Source organism: Rhinopithecus bieti, unplaced genomic scaffold, assembly GCF_001698545.2.
Source record: "Rhinopithecus bieti isolate Rb0 unplaced genomic scaffold, ASM169854v2 scaffold_425, whole genome shotgun sequence".
NCBI lineage: Eukaryota > Metazoa > Chordata > Mammalia > Primates > Cercopithecidae > Rhinopithecus > Rhinopithecus bieti.
In genome coordinates, this window is record NW_016803361.1 from 4,593,138 (window position 1) to 4,611,829 (window position 18,692).

An 18,692-nucleotide genomic window follows, 5' to 3' on the forward strand; every position below is an offset into this window, starting at 1 on the left:
TTTGCTTTGTATTATAACTGCTGGTCTCCTATGTAATATTTGAAGGCGATTACTTTGTCTTGCTCAGTTTTATATCTCCAGGGCTTATCAGTGTTTGATATATATTAGACACACAGGTGTTTGTTAAGGAAATGATTATCAAATGCTATAGAGAATGGAGACACATACAAAGCCAGTGGGGACCTTTAAAGAATAGCATTCCACAAGTATCCACTCCCTGACCTCACAAAAGGTCTCTCACTGCCTGCACAGCTAGGACTCCACATCTAATTTGAATGAACTTGCTTCTTTTGGTCACATTAAATGCATGCTTTTTTATGGGACAGGTTTTCTGGCATATACTGTAACTTAAGAAAATGTCCCCAAAGGAATACGGGTTGGTTCACTTAAAAATGGACGCATGAGGGCTGGGTACAGAGATTCCTGCCTGTATTCCCAGTGCTTTAGGAAGGTGAGGCAGGAGGACTGCTTGAGGCCAGGAGTTTGAGCCAGCCTGGGCAACATAGCAAAATCCCATCTCAACAAAAAATAAGAAACTTAGGAGTCATACGTACCAGTAATCCTAGCTACTAGGGAGGCTGAGCAAGGAGGATCCCTTAAGCCCAGGGGTTTGAGGTTACAGGGAGCTATGATTGTGCTACTGCACTTCAACCTGGGGAATGGAAGAAGATCCTATCTCTAAATAACACAAAAAACAGATGAATGAGATAGACTCTGAAAAACACAGTTTTTCTCTAAGGCTGTTATAGGAGTATGGATGAGTCATTAAAAGTAATCAAAGCTGTGAACATGTTCAGTAGTAACTTACTGACTGTCCTCTAATTCATAAACACAGGTAATGTCAACTTATTAAGAAGCTATGATTCTGAAGCTGCTTTGGAATAAGGAATATTCTTCTTAAAACGGAAATAAGATCAGAGGCAGTCACAGCCTTAGGCAGACAGGACAAAAACACTTATCAGTCCTGTAATACACTTGAAACATGTGAGAGCACAATTTTTTCCAACTAACCACTATTATTAAGATTTTTTTTTTTAACTGGCTCTGCCGCCCAGGTTGGAGTGCAGTGGCACCATCTCACCACAACCTCCACCTCCTGGGTTCAAGCGATTCTCCTGCCTCAGCCTCTGGAGTAGCTGGGATTACAAGCATGCACCACCAAGCTCAGCTAGTGTTTTGTATTCTTAGTAGAGATGGGGTTTTGCTATGTTAGTCAGGCTGGTCTTCAACTCCTGGCCTCAAGTGTTTCACCCGCCTCGGCCTCCCAAAGTGCTGGGATTACAGGCTGAGCCACCACGCCATGCCAAGGTTTTTTTCGAGACAGGGTCTTGCTCTGTTGCCCAGGCTGGAGCAGTGTTGCAAATATGGCTCACTGCACCCTCCTGGGCTCAAATGATCCTCCTACCTCATCCTCCTGCACAGCTGGGACCACAGGCACACACTGCTGTGCCCAGCGAATTTTTTGAAAATTTTTTTTTGCAGAGATGGGGTCTCGTCATGTTGCCCAGGCTAATCTCAAAGTCCTGAGCTTCAAGCAATCCTTCCGCCTCAGCCTCCCAAAGTGTTGGGATAATAGGCATGAGCTACCAGACCTAGACTAGAAAGGTTTTTTATGGGAAATAAATCTTGTTTCAACTTGGGAAGTTAGGAACATTTCTTCCTTGACCCTATAAATGGGAAAAGGAGCGAACCTTAACACCTCCACATGGCTAAAACCCTTAAGTACCTTCACAACCCAAGTGAAATTAACAAATTAATATTTTGTGCCTAAGCCCCCATCCACCCCACCCTCCTATCCTTTAAATTTCAGAATAAGAAAACAGGGAAGAGGGCAGACATCAAGCAGAAAAAAAGGGAAAAGGATGAGGTTCCTCAGGGCAGTGACTATTCCTGGGAAAATGAGGCACAAATACTACAGCACTGAGTTTTATTAGGGATTTCATTAAGATTAAATTTCTAGGAACGAGGGAGTCCTAGTTAAGAGGACACAAAAGCCCACGAAGCCTCCTCAGATCTCATAGTGAACCACCGGCTCAGGTTCTTTGGAGGGATCGCCGCCTTGTTCCAGGTACAGATTATTGTAAGGATACTGCTTTGGTCCCTAAGGAAAAAACACAGGTCAGCAAGAACATACATTCAGTCAATACCCGGCTACACCCCACTGAGTTAACAATCATGCATGGTAAATGGGTACGCAGTAGCCTCTGGTCAGACCCAGCTGGGCTAGGACGGCAGGAACAGCAATCCTCTTCCTCACTCAGCCCAAGGCAGAGAGAAAGCCTAAATTGTAAGAGAAGTGGTGCCTACACTGAGGGAGAAGGAGAAAGGGGGAGGGAAGGGAATAGGGAAAGGAGGGGAAGGGAGGAAGAGAGGGAGGGAAGTAAAGAAATAGAAAAGAGAGAGAGTGTCAGAGTCAGAGGCAACGGTTTCTAAATGAGACGATGCATCCATCCATCCCACTCTCTCTCGGGGTCGAGACAGACTCAATCTCCTTTAAGTCACTCAGCCTCTAATGGTCCCACCACTAAAGTGGCCCAGCAAATGAGGCGTGCAGGAGCAGTGGTGGGGGAAAGCACAGAGGAGACAAGGCTGGGACGTGCTTTAGGGGCTGCTGGCTTTACCAACAAACAGCTGTCAAAGAACACAGCTCAAGGGGAGGAGAAAAGGGTGATATGCTTATAGAACTGAAAAATGGAAGAGCCACACTGTGTTTCTTGCTCTCCTGAAGTGAAGTTAGTGCTCACCCTAGCCCTACGTGCATTCTCCAGCATGGAGCCCCTGGGGCTTGGTAGGAAGGCTTGTGTCAGTGCACACAGACATACCAGCTACCTTCAGGACACTGATTGTCTCTGCAGAGGTAGCACTGGGCAGCCAACTACAAACACAGCAGCCTCCCTGCTTTCAGTTTCTCTCCTTCCAATACATCCTGGAGACTACTCCCAGATTAATCATCCTAAGAACTCAGCATTCATTATGTCACTCTTCTGTTCGAAAACCCAAAATGGTTCCCTACCACCTAAAGGCAGACCAAGTCATCACTGTATCCCCAACCGCTAGCACAGTCTGCACCTGGTACATAGTAGAGGCTCAATAAATATTTATTGAATTAATACTTTATTACACCATCAAGTCCAAATCCCTTAGCAATGACATAAAAGCTGCCCAACCTAACTGATCAACTTACCTCACAATACTTTTTAACACAGTGATTTCCAAATCTAGGTGCACATCAGAATTACCTGGGAGCTTATTAAAAATATGGCTTTTAGAACCCTACTGCGATGCTACTGAATTAGGACCACCAAGAAGCAGGGCCTGGGAATCTGGATTTTTAGCAAGTCTCCAGGAAACCAATGCAGCTGGTTATTTAGGAACCATTTTATACATCTATTCTATTCTAGCTAACTCACTCACCCTCCTTTTCCTTCATTGTTTTCTTTTTCTTTTTTTTGAGACAGTCTTTCTCTCTTGCCCAGGCTGGAGGGCAGTAGTGTGATTTCAGCTTACTGCAACCTCCGCCTCCCAAGTTCAAAGGATTCCAGTGCCCCAGCCTCCCAAGTAGCTGGGATTACAGGCGTGCACCACCATGCCTGGCTAATTTTTTGGTACATTTTGTAGAGACAGGGTTTCACCATGTTGCCCAGGCTGGTCTTGAACTCCTGAGCTCAAGCAATCTGCCTGCTTCAGCCTCCCAATGTGCTGAGATTACATGCACAAGTCACCATGCCTGGCCTCCTTCATTGCTTTCTCTTGCCCTAAATGTTTTCTCCAACTTTCCACCACCCAAAGCCTTTGTGTGTGTGTGTGTGTGTGTGTGTTAGCATCTAGGTAGCCCTTCTCCTTGACAGTAACTCATATACTATCACATACATTCACTATACACATATATACACATGAATTGTACAGAATTCCCACATACCTGTTCAAATGTTGCTCATGTCACTTATCTAAATTTTCTTTTTCTTTTTTTTTTTTTTTTGAGACGGAGTCTCGCTCTGTCGCCCAGGCTGGAGTGCAGTGGCCAGATCTCAGCTCACTGCAAGCTCCGCCTCCCGGGTTCACGCCATTCTCCTGCCTCAGCCTCCCGAGTAGCTGGGACTACAGGCGCCCGCCACTACGCCCGGCTAGTTTTTTGTATTTTTTTAGTAGAGACGGGGTTTCACTGTGTTAGCCAGGATGGTCTCGATCTCCTGACCTCATGATCCGCCTGTCTCGGCCTCCCACAGTGCTGGGATTACAGGCTTGAGCCACCGCGCCCGGCCCTAAATTTTCTTAACTAAACTTCCTTAAAGCTAGATAATTCATTTTCTACATCCTTTACATTCTCCAAAATGTAAGTCTATGCCTGTAGTAGACACTTAATTGCTTCCAGTATACTACAGGAAGTGCTCTGCACATGTCCAACAAAGGGTAAGATTTTAGCTCAAGATTCCTTAACTCTACTGTAAGATCACTTAATGAAATACTGTTGATAAATATAATCCCCAAATGGCAACTCTGGAGACTAGCTGGTTTCCACACACTCATTGCTCATCTAGTCTTCAAGTGTATCTACTCACTGAGACTAGTCCAAGAAGTAGGGGTGGAGAAGTGCTCTGGTACTTGTGGCAGGCCAATGGGTCAAGGCCCTCCTATCTTCCTATCTCCTCAGACTCCACGAAGCCAAGCTTGGTATTGGTTGGATTCCTACCCCAGAGACTTCACTCCCTCAGGAAATGGGGATAAGCAAACATGCCTAAGGGAGGACTTCTCGGATACTCACCACAGGCTGGTAGACAGGGTACACGTCCCCCACCCAGAACATGAATGTCATGAAAGCCAGGAAACCGAAGAGCTGCATACACATGACATTCCAAGAAACAGGTGTGGGGGATGTATCCACACGGTTCCTGGTGTACATGTCTAGGTGCCAGTGCATCTGAGACAGAAAGACAAATAGCTGTCACATACTACTCTTCCTGCAAAATGCAGGCAAGTCCCCAGTGATCAGAGCCTGATACAAGGTTAGACAGAAGCATTCTACTGCCCTGGGGCAACATGCTGAGAACCAGGTCTGAGGACACTGCCCTATAGGATTGGATGCTGGCCTCTGTCTAGGTTCTTCTAGGTTCTGCTGAATAGGGACAGCTCAATCATGGAAGTGCACAACTTTCACAGTACAGAGTTTCATGATTCCCAGATGTCCCATTCAGTGTGCCACATGCAACCTCCGATCTCACATCACTGAACCTTGCTTCCTTGAGCAGAAAAGTTTAGTGTTACTTGGTCAAAGAAGTGCCATCTGAGCTAAAGAATCTCCAAGAAGACAAAGGGAGAAGGAAGGTCAAATGAGATATGGTTCTCTCACCGGTTCACCCCAGTTCAACCTCAGGTCCGGTTGGTCCCAGCTATACCATGGATCCCTCTCATGCTGTGAACGGTCAGGGAGCTTCGGGTAGTCGCCATACCTGAGAGACAGCAGGAACTTCTGGAAGGGGCTGTGAGCAGCCTCAGACAATTCAGAGTCTCCTCATCTTATAGATGAGAAACCAAGTGACAGAGATAACTGCCTCACCTAAGGACAAAGGAACTAAATCTCAAGGCAAGAGCTCGAGTTCTAGTCACTAAGCACAGAACTAACCATAGAAGTCCAAATTGTATTTAAAAGTTCATGGCAAACTCTGAAATATTTTAATGTATATAAGCTTTCCCAGGGCCAGGTGTGGTGGCTCATGCCTGTAATCCCAGCACTTTGGGAGGCCGAGGTGGGCAGATCACCTAAGGTCAGGAATTCAAGACCAGACTGGTCAACATGGCAAAACCTCATCTTTACTAAAAATACAAAAATTAGCTGGGTATGGTGGCAGATGCCCATAATCTCAGCTACTCAGGAGGCTGAGGCAGGAGAATCACTTGAACCCGAGAGGTGGAGGTTGCAGTGAGCTGAGATCGTGCCACTGCCCTCTAGCCTAGGCAACAAGAGTGAAACTCTCTCAAAAAAACAAAACAAAACAAAACAAAAAACCAGCTTCCCCAAACTTCTTTCAATAAAAAGAAAAAAAGTCACACAATCATGTAGTATTATAGATGAAAGGGAATTTAGCAATCAATTACAGTCACCTGCCACATAACATTTCGGTCAATGACGGACCACATATACAAAGGGGGTCCTGTAAATTTATAATAAAGCTGCCCTATAAATGTGTACCATTTTTTATCTTCTTTTCTTTTTTGAGATGGAGTCTTGCTCTTGTCGCCCAGGCTGGAGTACAATGGCACAATCTCAGCTCACTGCAACCTCCACCTACCGGGTTCAAGCAATTCTCCTGCCTCAGCCTCCCAAGTAGCTGGGATTACAGGTGCCCACCACCATGCCCAGCTAATTTTTGTATTTTTAGTAAAGACAGGGTTTCGCCATGTTGGCCAGGCTGGTCTTGATCTCCTGATCTCGCGATCCGCCTGCCTTGGCCTCCCAGAGTGCTGGGATTACAGGTGTGAGTCACTGTGCCCGGCCCATTTTTTATCTTGTATAGCATATTTTTATGCCCCTTTTCTATGTTTAGATACACAAATACCATTGTGTTACAACTGCCCACAGTATTTAGTACAACAACATGCTGTACAGGTTTGTGGCCTAAGAGCAATAGGCCATACCATAAAGCTGTGGTGTGTAGCAGGCTATACCATCTAGGTTTCTGTAAGTACACTCTCTGATGTTCATACAATGAGGAGATCACCTAACAACACATTTCTCAGAATGTATCCCTGTTGTTAAATGACACATGACTGTACTCTGATTTTCATTAGACAGAAAATGAAAAAGTTTAGAGTCTGAATCCAAAGTCACCCAGCTAATTGGAATAAAACAAAAGGGTACAAATTAGAAAACCATTCTTCTCATAATAACTGTGTTCTTGACCATCCAGCTGGCAGTCATCTCCATGTCTCAAACACCTCGTGAGACCTCTTGCTAAGCTGGGTTTTCCCCCAACAAATCCAGGTTCATCTGACACTGACTTCGAACAAGGCTGCTCTTGTCCACAACATAAAAAACAAAACAGGAAATGATGACAACTAGGCATATGCTACAGAAAATGAGTGTAGAGTAAGAAGAATAGAAGTTGCTGAAACCAAGATTGAAAGAGTGATGTTAGGACAGGAAATAAAGGTGATGATAATCACTTCAGATAATTAACCACTGGAATGTTATGTGGGTACAGATACGGAAGAGTGTGGAAGGGATAGGATAACATCAACTGGAGTAAGGGGGCTGGCTGTTTAATCTGCTTAATAGTTGCTACGATTTCCACAGCACTAACAGAAAAAAAAAAAAATTTTTTTTTTAAAGAGACATACACACAAATATACAGTACTCGTTTACAAATAAGGTTCTCATGATAGGAGTCCAGCTCCAGCCTGGTCACATGCCTGGATGACAGCACCTGAGCCCAGCAGATGCTCAATCTAAATGAAACTCGACGCTCTGGATAGAGCCAAGGAAGGTTCCTGCTATTCGGGGGTCCTCGAGGGAGCCATTAAAACCTCGGCTTCCTCATTTGAGGAAACAGCTTGAGCCAAGGAGAAAATTGAAGTCCTCTCAGCTGCAGCTGCTCACCCACCCCCTCCCACCTCCCTCCACAGGGAAAAGCACCCACTCCATTGACTCTGAGGGGTCACGAGAAGGTTCGGGAGAAAGGGTCACAGTCAAGCCACCCAACCCAGCCGGCCTTCTCCCATCACTACTTGGGTGCGAGCAGACCCTCTCTGTCTCACCCCATGCCCTCATCCGGGTAAGGCTCGTAGTCTTCCACACGCATATTATATTTCTTGGCGGCGGCGGCCCGTTCTTCTGGGGTCCTAGGATAGGGCCCCGGAAACATGTCCTTGGTCATGCGGGAGGCTAGAGCGCAGAACAGAACAGGTCAGAAGCGAGCCCGCTCTCCGGCCGCTCCGAAGGCTTCAAGTCACAGGGGCTGCAGAGATCCGAGATCGGGACTTCGCAGGATCAGCGCGACCCTCCACCCCATTTTCTGGATATCAACACCACCTCTGTTCCCTACCCGGAGGCTGCCGCCGCGGCATCCACGATCCCCACCTCCCGATACACCAAACCTCAGGCACCCCCTTCCCACAATGAGGTCTCTCCCGTTCTCGCAGACCTGTCCGTGCGCCCAGCGGCACCACGTTCCGGGATGCCCTTTGCAGCCACTGAACTCCCAGGACCCCGGCCCTGGCCACCGCCATCTTCACCTTCTTCACGTTTCCCTTCTGCACATGCGCAAAGACCTATCACGGCGGCTGAGCCGGGCCAAACGTGACGGAGGAAGCCGGGAGTGAAGAAAAGTCGAAGGGTTCAACACGGGCGGGGTTTAAATACGGAGTTGGGAAGCCAAGGGTTGGATAGAGGCTGGGAGGGATAACCGGGAAGAAGAGAAAACCAGGCAGGTCTCTGACATTTCAGAATGTTGTGTCCTTTTTCTCCCTGAGCTGACTTAGACCCATCCAGGGATGATGGGAACTCGGAACCTGAGCAACTCAGGTAGACAGCTTAACCACCTCCTGCAGGAGCTGTACTAGTGAAATGAGCCTGTCTGACTCTCTTCTCTGGCTGCTTGCTTTCCTGTCCTTCACGGGCACTTCCTCCCATCCCCAAACATGATCATTCTTCAAATTCACCTGTTGGTCTTGCTTGTTCTGTTCTCCAAATGGGTTGATCTTCACTTTTCAGGTGACCACTGTTTTGTAACAGAACCTATTATTATAAACATTCTCAAGTATATATCAGAGCAATAAAAATGCATATAGGCTGGGAGCCGTGGCTCACATCTGTAATCCCAACACTTTGGGAGGTCTAGGTTGGAAAATGGCCTGAGACCAGGAGTTTGAGACCAGCCTGGGTGACATAGTGAGACCTCATCCCTTTTTTTTTTTTTTAAAGTTATAAAAATAAAAAGTAAACAAATCCTGATATATACTATTTAATATATAAATTTTGGGAAGGACTACACAGCAACTTGCTGTCTTGTAAATGCGCATCATTAGTTGATGTTCAAAATAATTGGACAACATCTGCATTCAACCAATAGCAAACCCTGATCCGATTTAGGTCAAGAAACAGAGTTGATCTAATTTATTTTTATTAATATATTATTTACATACCATAAATTCATCCTTTTAGGCTGGGTGCAGTGGCTCACGCCTGTAATCCCAGCACTTTGGGAGGCCAAGGTGGGAAGATCACTCGAGGTCAGGAGTTCAAGACCAACCTGGCCAACACGACAAAAACCCATCTCTAGTAAAACTACAAAAATAGCCGGGCATGGTGGTGCACGCTTGTAATCCCAGCTAATCGGGAGGCTGAGGCAGGAGAATCACTTGAGCACGAGAGACAGAGGTTGCAATGAGCCGAGATCACGCTACTGCACTCCGGCCTGGGCAACAGGGTGAGACTCTATCTCGAAAACAAAAAACAAACAAACAAAAACAAAAAACAAAACAAAAAAACCCTTTTAAAGTGTACGATAAAGTTATTTTTAGTACATTTACAAAGTTGTGCAATCATCACTATCTAAAACATTTTTATCGCTTCCGAAAAAACCCATACACATTAGCACGTTGCCTCTATTTCTACCTGCTGGCAACCACTAACTCACTTTCTGTTTCTATGGATTTGCTTATTCAGAATAGTTTATATAAATGGATCATTTTATATGTGGCCTTTTGTGTCCATTTTCTTTCACTTAGGATAATGTTTTCAAAGTTTGTCTGTGTTGTAGCACATACCAGTACTTCATTCCTTTTTGGGCTGTATAATATTCCATCATATGAATGTACAGTACAACATTTTATTTATACATTTATTGGTTAATGGAAATTTGAGTTGTTTCTGCTTGTTTGGCTATTGTGAATAATGCTGCTATGAACATTCTTGTGTAAGTTTTGGTCTGGATGTATGTTTTCTATTCTTTTGGTTATATGCCTAGGAGTAGAATTGCTGGGTCATAGGGTAACTCTATGGTTTAACTTTTGAAGAACTGCCAAATTGTTTTTCAAAGCAGCTGTGACATGTTACATCCCCACTAGCAGTGTGTGAGGGTTCCAGTTTCTCCACATCTTTACCAACACTTATTGTCTTTTTTTAGTATCACCACGCGAGTGCCCGTGAATGGTACTTCATTGCAATTTTCATTTGCAATACCCTGATGACTAATAATGCTAAGCATCTTTCCATGTGCTTATTGGCCATGGTATACCTTCTTTGGCGGAATGTCTGTTCAAAGCCTTTGTTCATTTTTAAATTGGTTTGTCTTTTTATTGTTGAGTTGTCAAGTTTTCTTTATGTATTCTAGATACAATTGTATCTGATCAGATACAATCAGATCAGATACACAATTCATAAATATTTTCTCTGACTCATAGGTTTTATAACTTTCTTACAGTATCATTTGGAACCCTGTGTTCATCATGAAAGGGTGTTGGAGTTTGTCAAAAGCTTTTTCTGTGTCTATTGAGATGATCATGTAGGGTTTTCTTTTTCTTTTACTAATATAGTGTATTATGTTGATTACAAATGATTAATCAATAAAATATTGATTACTACATGGTGTGTTATATTGATCATTTTCAGATGTTGAACTGACCTTGCACTCCTAGAATAAATCCCACTTGGTCATAGTATATAATTCTGTTTTTTTGAGACAGAGTCTCGCTCTGTCGCCCAGGCTGGAGTGCAGTGGTGTGATCTCGGCTCACTGCAAGCTCCACCTCCTGGGTTCATGCCATTCTCCTGCCTCAGCCTCCCAAGTGGCTGGGACTACAGGTGCCCACCACCACGCCCGGCTAATTTTTGTATTTTTAGTAGAGACCGGGTTTCACTGTGTTAGCCAGGATGGTCTCGATCTCCTGACCTCGTGATCCGCCTGCCTGGGCCTCCCAAAGTGCTGGGATTATAGGTGTCAGCCACCGTGCCTGGCCTATAATTCTTTTTATGTGGTGTTAAACTGAGTTTGCTAGTATTCTGTTAGGATTTTTGCATCTATATTCATAAGAAATATTGGTCTATAGTTTTCTTTTTCCTTTTCTTTTCCTTTCTCTTTTTTTTTTTTTATTGAGATGGAGTCTCACTCTGTCGCCTGGGCTGGAATGCAGTGGCCTGATCTCGGCTCACTGCAAGCCCTGCCTCCCAGGCCAGGTTCACGCCATTCTCCTGCCTCAGCCCGCTGAGTAGCTGGGACTACAGGTACCCACCACCACGCCTGGCCAATTTTTTTGTATTTTTAGTAGAGACGGGGTTTTACTGTGTTAGCCAGGATGGTCTCGATCTCCTGACCTCATGATCCGCCTGCCTCAGCCTCCCAGAGTACTGAGATTACAGGCATGAGCCACTGCGCCCAGACCAGTGTTAATTAAAAAATATATATTTGGTAGGATTCATCAGTGAATCCACCCGGTTTTGAGCTTTTTTTTTCTTTTTCTTTTTTTTTTTTTTGAGACAAATCTTGCTCTGTTGCCCAGGCTGGAGTGCAGTGGCATGATCTCAGCTCACTGCAACCTCCGCCTCCTGAGTTCAAGTGATTCTTCTGCCTCAGCCTCCCAAGTAGCTGGGACTACAGGCGCACACCACCATGCCTAATTTTTGTATTTTTGGTAGCAATGGGGGTTTTACCATGTTGGCCAGGCTAGTCTCGAACTCCTGACCTCAGGTGATCCCCCCCACCAACTTCGGCCTCCTAAAGTTCTGGGATTACAGACATGAGCCACTGCACCCGGCCTTTTCTTTTCTTTTGAGACAGAGCCTAGCTCTGTCTCAAAAAGCTGGAGTGCAGTGGAGTGCAGTGGTGCGATCTCAGTTGACTGCAACCTCCACCTTCTGGGCTCAAGTGATGCTCCCACTTCAGTTTCCCGAATAGCTGGCACTACAGGTGTGCCACCGTGCCTGCTAATTTTTGGGATTTTTTTGGCCAGGGAGATTTGGTAGAGATGGGGTTTCGCCATGTTGCCCAGTCTGGTTGCGACCTTATGGCCTCAAGTGATTCGCTTGCCTCTGCCTCCCAAAGTGTTGGGATTACAGATGTAAGCCACCATGCCCAGTTTCTGGGCTTTTCTTTGTGGGATGTTTTTGATTCCTAATTCAATCTCTTGTTATAGGTCTATTCACATTTCCTATTTCTTCTTGAATCAGCTATTATAGCTTGTGCCTTTCTAGGAATCTGTTCGTTTCATCTAGGTTCTCTAATTTTTTGACATACAATTGTTCACAGTATGTCCTTATATGCTTTTTTTTGGGGGGGGGTAAAGTCAGTAGTAATATCCCTGTTTCATTACTGATTTTAGTTCTTTTAATCTTCTTGATCTTAATTTATTTCTTTACTTTTAGTAAGACAGGGTCTTCCTCTGTCATCCACTGGAGTGCAGTGGCATGATCATGGCTCACTGCAGCCTCCACCTCTCAGGCTCAAACAATCCTCCTACCTCAGCCTTCCTAGTAGCTGGGACTACAGGCATGCATCAACACACCGAGCTAATTTTAAAATTTTTTGTAGAGATGAGGTCTTGCTATGTTGCCTGGAACACCCAGGCTCAAGTGATCCTCCTGCCTCAGCCTCAAAAAGTCCTGATATTACAGGCATGTGCCATCATGCCTGCCCTAATTTATTTTTAATTCCCTACATTCTTGTAAAAATTCAAACATTCAAGCTGGGCAACATGGCGAAACCCTGTCTCTACAGAAGAAAAAAAAAATTAGCCAGCCATGGTGGCATGCGCCTTTAGTCCCAGCCACTTGGGAGGCTATGGTAGGAGGATTGCTTGAGCTGAGGAGGCAGACATTGCAGTGAACCAAGATTGCACCACCGCACTCCAGCCTGGGTGACAGAGTGAGTCTCTAGCTAAAAATAAAATAATAATAATAATAATAATAATAATAAAAATTCGAACACTGCAGATAAAATGAAAGCCTTGATTGCCACCTGCAGCTTCAAACCCTTCCACAGAGGTAGCCCTATTATCAGTTTGGTGTAGCATGGTTACTATGTAGCATAATTACATAGTTAAGCTACTGCATTCGTTTCTATTACTGCATAACAAATTACTATAAATTCAACAGCGCAAAACACGAATTTATTTTCTCACATATTCCATGAGTCCAGGTACTGGTTGGCTGAGTCCTCAGCTCCGGGTCTTATCAGGCTGAAATCAAGGTGTTGGCTGGGTTGGCCATCTCATCTGAGACTCTGTGTGTGTACTTTCCCAAGTTCAGTGGTTGGTTGCCAGAATTCAGTTATTTGCGTTTGTAGGATTAAGGTGCCCACTTTCTTGTTGGCTGTCACCCAGGAGCCCTTTTCAGCTCCTGGAATCCACCTGCCATTTCCTGCCATATGGCAGTTTGCTCCTTCAAGGTGAATAGGACAGCTGCGCTGTGGCTTCAAATCTCTTAGATTCTGTCTCTGACCTCTAGCCCTGATTTAAAGAGCTAGAGTGATAAGATTAAGCCATCAGGATAAATCACCTCCTTTTTGACTGTCTCAAAGTTAATTGATTAGGGACTTTAATTACATCCTTGTCATATAAGCTAACCTAATTACAGGAGTGATGCTCTATCATATTCACAGTCCTGTTTTCTTTGAAGGGGAGAAATATATACAGGATGTGTACATCATGGGGTACAAATCTTGGTATACATCTTAGAATTGGGCCTCTTACAGCCAACCGTAAGAACTGTCCAAGCAATAGAGGTAGTTAATATGGCCTTTTATAATCAATATAGATTGTTTGAAAATGTGAGATGTCCATGGTTGGCCACTGATAACATAGGTTTCACGGCAAGCATATATTCAAGTAGGAGAGATGGTGATATAGGCAGAAAAATCAAATCATGCTAAACAAAAGAAAACCATCCTTGATTTTGAAAGAATTCAACTTGCTGTATATCTTTTGCCTAAGTCTTCAGTCAGCCTTTGCTCTACATCTACCGATGTGATCACTGCTTTTCCTTCTGACTTCTTTAGGTGGGTCAAAAGTTTGCTTTTCTCCCCATTCATGAGTGTAAAGTTTAATGCCTAACTGAACTTGCTTCCTTCTCTGACTCGTGTGTAGACTTGGGTACACTGGGGCAACATTTTTTTGTGTTTTGCTCTACCAGGTCATCCCTATTCCGTGGGACTAGTGTCTAGCCCCATTTCTTCAGCAGCAGAGCCTACGATGTAGAGCTGCATGTTACCATTAGGAGGCGCACCTTCAGGCCTCGGCTCCGCGTTCTTTATGTCTCTGGACCGCTCTCTCTCGCAGCTCATCTCTATGGTTTCCGTTGTGTGTTTGTCTGTGTGTGTGTGTTTTTTTTCCCGTCCGGAATAGGCGGAGCTTCCGGTTCCGGCGGGGGCCGTCCCTGGCGGCGGAGATGGCGGCGACAGCGGCGGAGGCCGTGGCCTCTGGCTCTGAAGAGCCCCGGGAGGAGGCCGGAGCCCTCGGCCCCGCCTGGGATGAATCCCAGTTGCGCAGTTACAGCTTCCCGACTAGGCCCATCCCGCGTCTGAGTCAGAGCGACCCCCGGGCGGAGGAGCTTATTGAGAATGAGGTGGGGGGCGGGGCCGCGTCTAAAGGGAGAGGAGGAAGGCACCCGGTTGAGAGGTCAGAGGCGAATGGTGAAAGAGATGGGAGACTGGCAGGGCTCTAGACTAGGGCATATGGGAAGATGGAGAGAAAGGCGAGGAGATACGGAATTTGAGGGGTTCGTACTGATTAACGGGAGAAATTATTCTGAAGTTGAGAAGTAGTTGGGATCATGGAGGCGAACCCACCGACTTCTTGGCATTACTTTATTTGATGTTTTTCACCTGTTGTTTTCATGTAGGAGCCTGTGGTTCTGACCGACACAAATCTTGTGTATCCTGCCCTGAAATGGGACCTTGAATACTTGCAAGAGAATATTGGCAATGGAGACTTCTCTGTGTACAGTGCCAGCACCCACAAGTTCTTGTACTATGATGAGAAGAAGATGGCCAATTTCCAGAACTTTAAGCCGAGGTCCAACAGGGAAGAAATGAAATTTCATGAGTTCGTTGAGAAACTGCAGGATATACAGCAGCGAGGAGGGGAAGAGAGGTAAATTCCCAAATCTTAATTTTCTGTTGGATTTAGGGCAGTCATTTTTCTTTCCTATACTTGAAGGTGTGGCAGAATTGGGTCAATTAGAGATTGGCCTCTCCCATCTCTGGATTCCTGTTGAAGTAGTCTGGTCTTCCAGCCTTTAAGGGGTTTGAGTTCTTAGTGGTTCTTGGTGCTACAGCCAGCTAGTTCTGTAGCTTGAGGGATGGGGGAATGATTAAACTTTGGCTTTGAATCTCTGGGTTCCCATCTTCTTCCTCATAAAGTGAGAGTTAGTTGCCTAGAAGGGTCAGGCAGGTGAATGAAAGGAGTAATATTGTCTGTGTGAAATCAGTGATGAAGCTGAAGGCATAAGCCCTGTTCAAAGTGAGAAGCCAAGGCCGGGTGGGGTGGCTCATGCCTGTAATCCCAGCACTTTGGGAGGCGGAGGCAGGATGATTGCTTGAGCCCGGGAGTTCAAGACCAACCTGGGAAATGTGGTGAGAGCTAGTCTCTACAAAATTAAAAACTAAAACAAAAAACCATAGTGAGACGTCATTGCTTGACTTTGCTTGCTTCAGTTTTGGAGTGTAGTTCTAGGGTTGCAAGATATTCCGATTTTCAAGAGAAGTTCAAAATCAGGACTTTTATTTAAAATCTTTTGACTTTAAATGTGAGCAACTAAATCAGATTTAAAAAAAAAAGTTGCAGGGGGCCAAACAAAAATGTTTGTCACTGGATTTTGCTCTGAAAATGCCTGTTTGTAGCTATTGTCCTTAAGTATTGTGATGACCGGGCATAGTTCAACCTGAAAAGTTGTATAGTTTGTTGTGATTTTGGAGTAAAGAAGGTCGGGATTCTCTAGCTTAGGGAAGATCAGATTAAATTTGTTTTTCCTATCACAACAGAAACACAAGACACATAAGAGAGTGATTCTTCCTCTCTGCTTTTATTCCTGCTTATGAGGCAGCCTCTTATGTAGGTCCCAGACAGTATTCAATACCACACTATAACACCGCCTCTGGGGAATTGCTTTCGCTGAGTACTTCATGGTGAATGACCCTCTCGCATTTGGTGTCCAACCCTGGGTTTCCTCTCTAGTCTCTTGCTTCACTCACTCCTGTTCCTGACGCCTTATCAGCAGTCTGTGGCTACGTGAATGGATTTGAAATATCTTTTTTTCTTCTTCTTAACACTTAGCAGTTGTCATAATGATGGGATTTTTGACCAGAAGAGTTTCCAGGATATGAACTGTGATTGATCTGTCCATGATGTCTTAATATATTGGTTCAGCTGAGTTATCTCATGCATTAATTTTCTAAAATTTAATACAGTGTGCATGTGCACACTTCCATACACACACACCCAACTTTGAGAAAAAGATTGATTTAAATGATACTCTTGGAGTGTGTAATTCCATTGAATGAACATATACCCAAGAATAAGTGTAAGATATGTGAATCTTGTGATTCTTCAGTGGCTTGAAGTTTCTTGCCTCCCATAGTGAGAGCATTTTGTGTAAGAATGAGTGTAATCTGTACTTTATGGGTGATTAAAGAGTTTTCAAGGAAAATCTTCAGTTGTTTGAAAGTTTTGCCCTATTAGCTGACTTTAGCACCGACCAGCTTCACTGTATGATTGGACAGGTTGTTGTGATTATGGGGTGAAATGTATTAGGATCCTCCGAGCTATTTTGAGCATTTACCATTCTGGTGTAATAATGTTTAGATTCATATTTGGGGAGTATCACTGACTCTTTCAAAGTTACTTGCTTATTTTTTGGGTGAATAGATAATTATCTTTGGGGAGAGTTGCATTGAGTCTTGAGGATTCCATGTTCCTACAAAGGTAGTGTTTCCAACTTATCAAGATTTCCTATTAAGGCTGGGCGTGGTAGCTCACACCTGTAATCTCAGCCTTTTAGGAGGCTGAGGCAGGCAGATCATCTGAGGTCAGGAGTTCGAGACCAGCCTGGCTAACATGGTGAAACCCCGTGTTCACTAAAAATACAAAAATTAGCCGGGCATGGTGGCGCATGCCTGTAGTCTCAGGTACTTGGGAGACTGAGGCAGGAGAATTGCTTGAAGCCAGGAGGCAGAGAGGTTGCAGTGAGCCGAGATTTTGCCACTGCACTCCAGCCTGAGTGACAGAGTGAGACTCCATCTCAAAAAAAAAGAAGATTTCTGATTAACATTGCCTTAAACATTTAGATTCTAGGCAGTAAGATGCCTTAAACATTGAGATTCTAGGCAGTGATATGCCTTTGAACCTTTTTTTTTTGAGACAGCGTCTTGCTCTGTCACCCAGGCTGGAGTGCAGTGGCGTGATCTCAGCTTACTGCAACCTTCGCCTCCCAGGCTCAAGCGATCCTACCACGTCAGTCTCTCGAGTAGCAGGGACCACAGGCATGCACTGCCACCACCATGCCCAGCTAATTTTGTGTTTTTTTAAATAAACTATTTATTTAAATAAATAAGGTTTTGCCATGTTGCCCAGGCTGCTCTGGAACTCCTGCGCTCAGGCAGTCCACCTCCCTTGGCCTCCCCAAGTGCTGGGATTATAGGCATGAGACACCACACCTGGCCCCTTTGAGCCTTTTGAAGTAATGATCTCAGGACCAGGACAGAGATACAGAGATGCTTCTGTCTTTTTTTTAGGTTTTCACACTTATTAAATGTCTCTTGCGGGCTTCTTCAAGTGTGTTTGGGTTTTCATTTCTCTTAAGTAACTTACGCCTTTCCTTAGGTATGTTAGGAGCCTGAGGCCTTTACCTGATAAGCTGTCTCCCTTACTTTAGCTGTAGAGGGCTGCAACAGGATAGGTGGCTGAATCAGTTAAGATAAACTAGGCTTCAAGCCAGAGCTCGGGCTAGAAACAACAGAGGCTTATTTCTCACTTACTACATGTTGATCATGGGTAATGTCATATTGTTCTTTACATCATCTTGTTCTCTCTGGCACCCAGATTGCCCCAGCAGCTACTATCTGGAATTTGGAGTTGCTGTGGCAGAGGGAAAGAGATGTGATAGTGGTGACTGGTTCTTAAATTATAGTTAGAAACAACACAAGTCACTTCTGTGGACATTTCCTTGGCCAGAACAGGTTAAATAAGCAAGGCTGGCTTCAAGGGGATGTGAAAGAAAACTTCCACACTGAGGGAACCAGCTCTTGGTGAACAGTAGTACAATTTACCACAGTGGTCATCAAGGGCCAAAGGAGATGTCTCAGGCTCTGCAAGTCTCTGGTATAAGACTGAGTCATCATTCTAGGGTCTATGGATAGGCTTCTAGGAATCTGAAATTATATGAAAGTTCTGGGTATATGTGCATTTTTGTGGGGAACCTCAATGGATTCTTTCATTTATTTATGTATTTATATTTTTTGAGATGGAGTCTTGCTCTTGTCACCCAGGCTGGAGTGCAATAGCATGATCTCAGCTCACTGCAACCTCTGCCTCCCAGGTTCAAGTGGTTCTCCTGCCTCAGCCTCCTGATTAGCTGGGACTTCTTCTTCAGATTCTTTTTTTTTTTAAGTTTTATTTTTCATCTCACCCTCCTACTCTTTGGATTCTTAAAGAAGTCATTCTGTGACCCAAAAAAGGTTAAGCATCACTTCTTTTTTTTTTTTTTTTTT

At 44.6% G+C, this 18,692-nt stretch overlaps 2 protein-coding genes across 2 annotated transcripts in view; one reads left to right on the forward strand and one right to left on the reverse strand.

Annotated features, from left to right (window-relative positions):
- Positions 1-1,913: 1,913 nt before the first annotated feature.
- NDUFB8 (NADH:ubiquinone oxidoreductase subunit B8) lies at positions 1,914-8,290 on the reverse strand. Its single transcript, XM_017881187.1, has 5 exons — positions 8,139-8,290; positions 7,753-7,879; positions 5,348-5,447; positions 4,763-4,918; positions 1,914-2,101 (listed from the first exon to the last, which is right to left on the reverse strand). The coding sequence occupies exons 1-5, from the start codon at positions 8,221-8,223 to the stop codon at positions 2,009-2,011; spliced, it is 561 nt and encodes a 186-aa protein (XP_017736676.1). The 5' UTR covers positions 8,224-8,290; the 3' UTR covers positions 1,914-2,008.
- Positions 8,291-14,279: 5,989 nt separating this feature from the next.
- HIF1AN (hypoxia inducible factor 1 subunit alpha inhibitor) overlaps positions 14,280-18,692 on the forward strand; it is an 18,473-nt gene continuing 14,060 nt past the window's right edge. Inside the window, exons 1-2 of the mRNA XM_017881201.1 lie at positions 14,280-14,551; positions 14,828-15,078. Coding sequence (XP_017736690.1) covers positions 14,375-14,551; positions 14,828-15,078 — 428 coding nt within the window. The 5' untranslated portion in view covers positions 14,280-14,374. The remainder of the gene's footprint in view (positions 14,552-14,827; positions 15,079-18,692) is intronic.

Excerpts from the sequence above, each read along its gene's own strand:
- NDUFB8 (XM_017881187.1), bottom strand. The coding sequence starts at position 8,223 with ATGGCGGTGGCCAGGGCCGGGGTCCTGGGAGTTCAGTGGCTGCAAAGG. Across the intron at positions 5,448-7,752 it reads TACCCGGATGAGGGCATGGG|GTATGGCGACTACCCGAAGC; the intron begins GTGAGACAGAGA and ends GCTGTCTCTCAG. Across the intron at positions 2,102-4,762 it reads ACCCTGTCTACCAGCCTGTG|GGACCAAAGCAGTATCCTTA; the intron begins GTGAGTATCCGA and ends TTTTTTCCTTAG.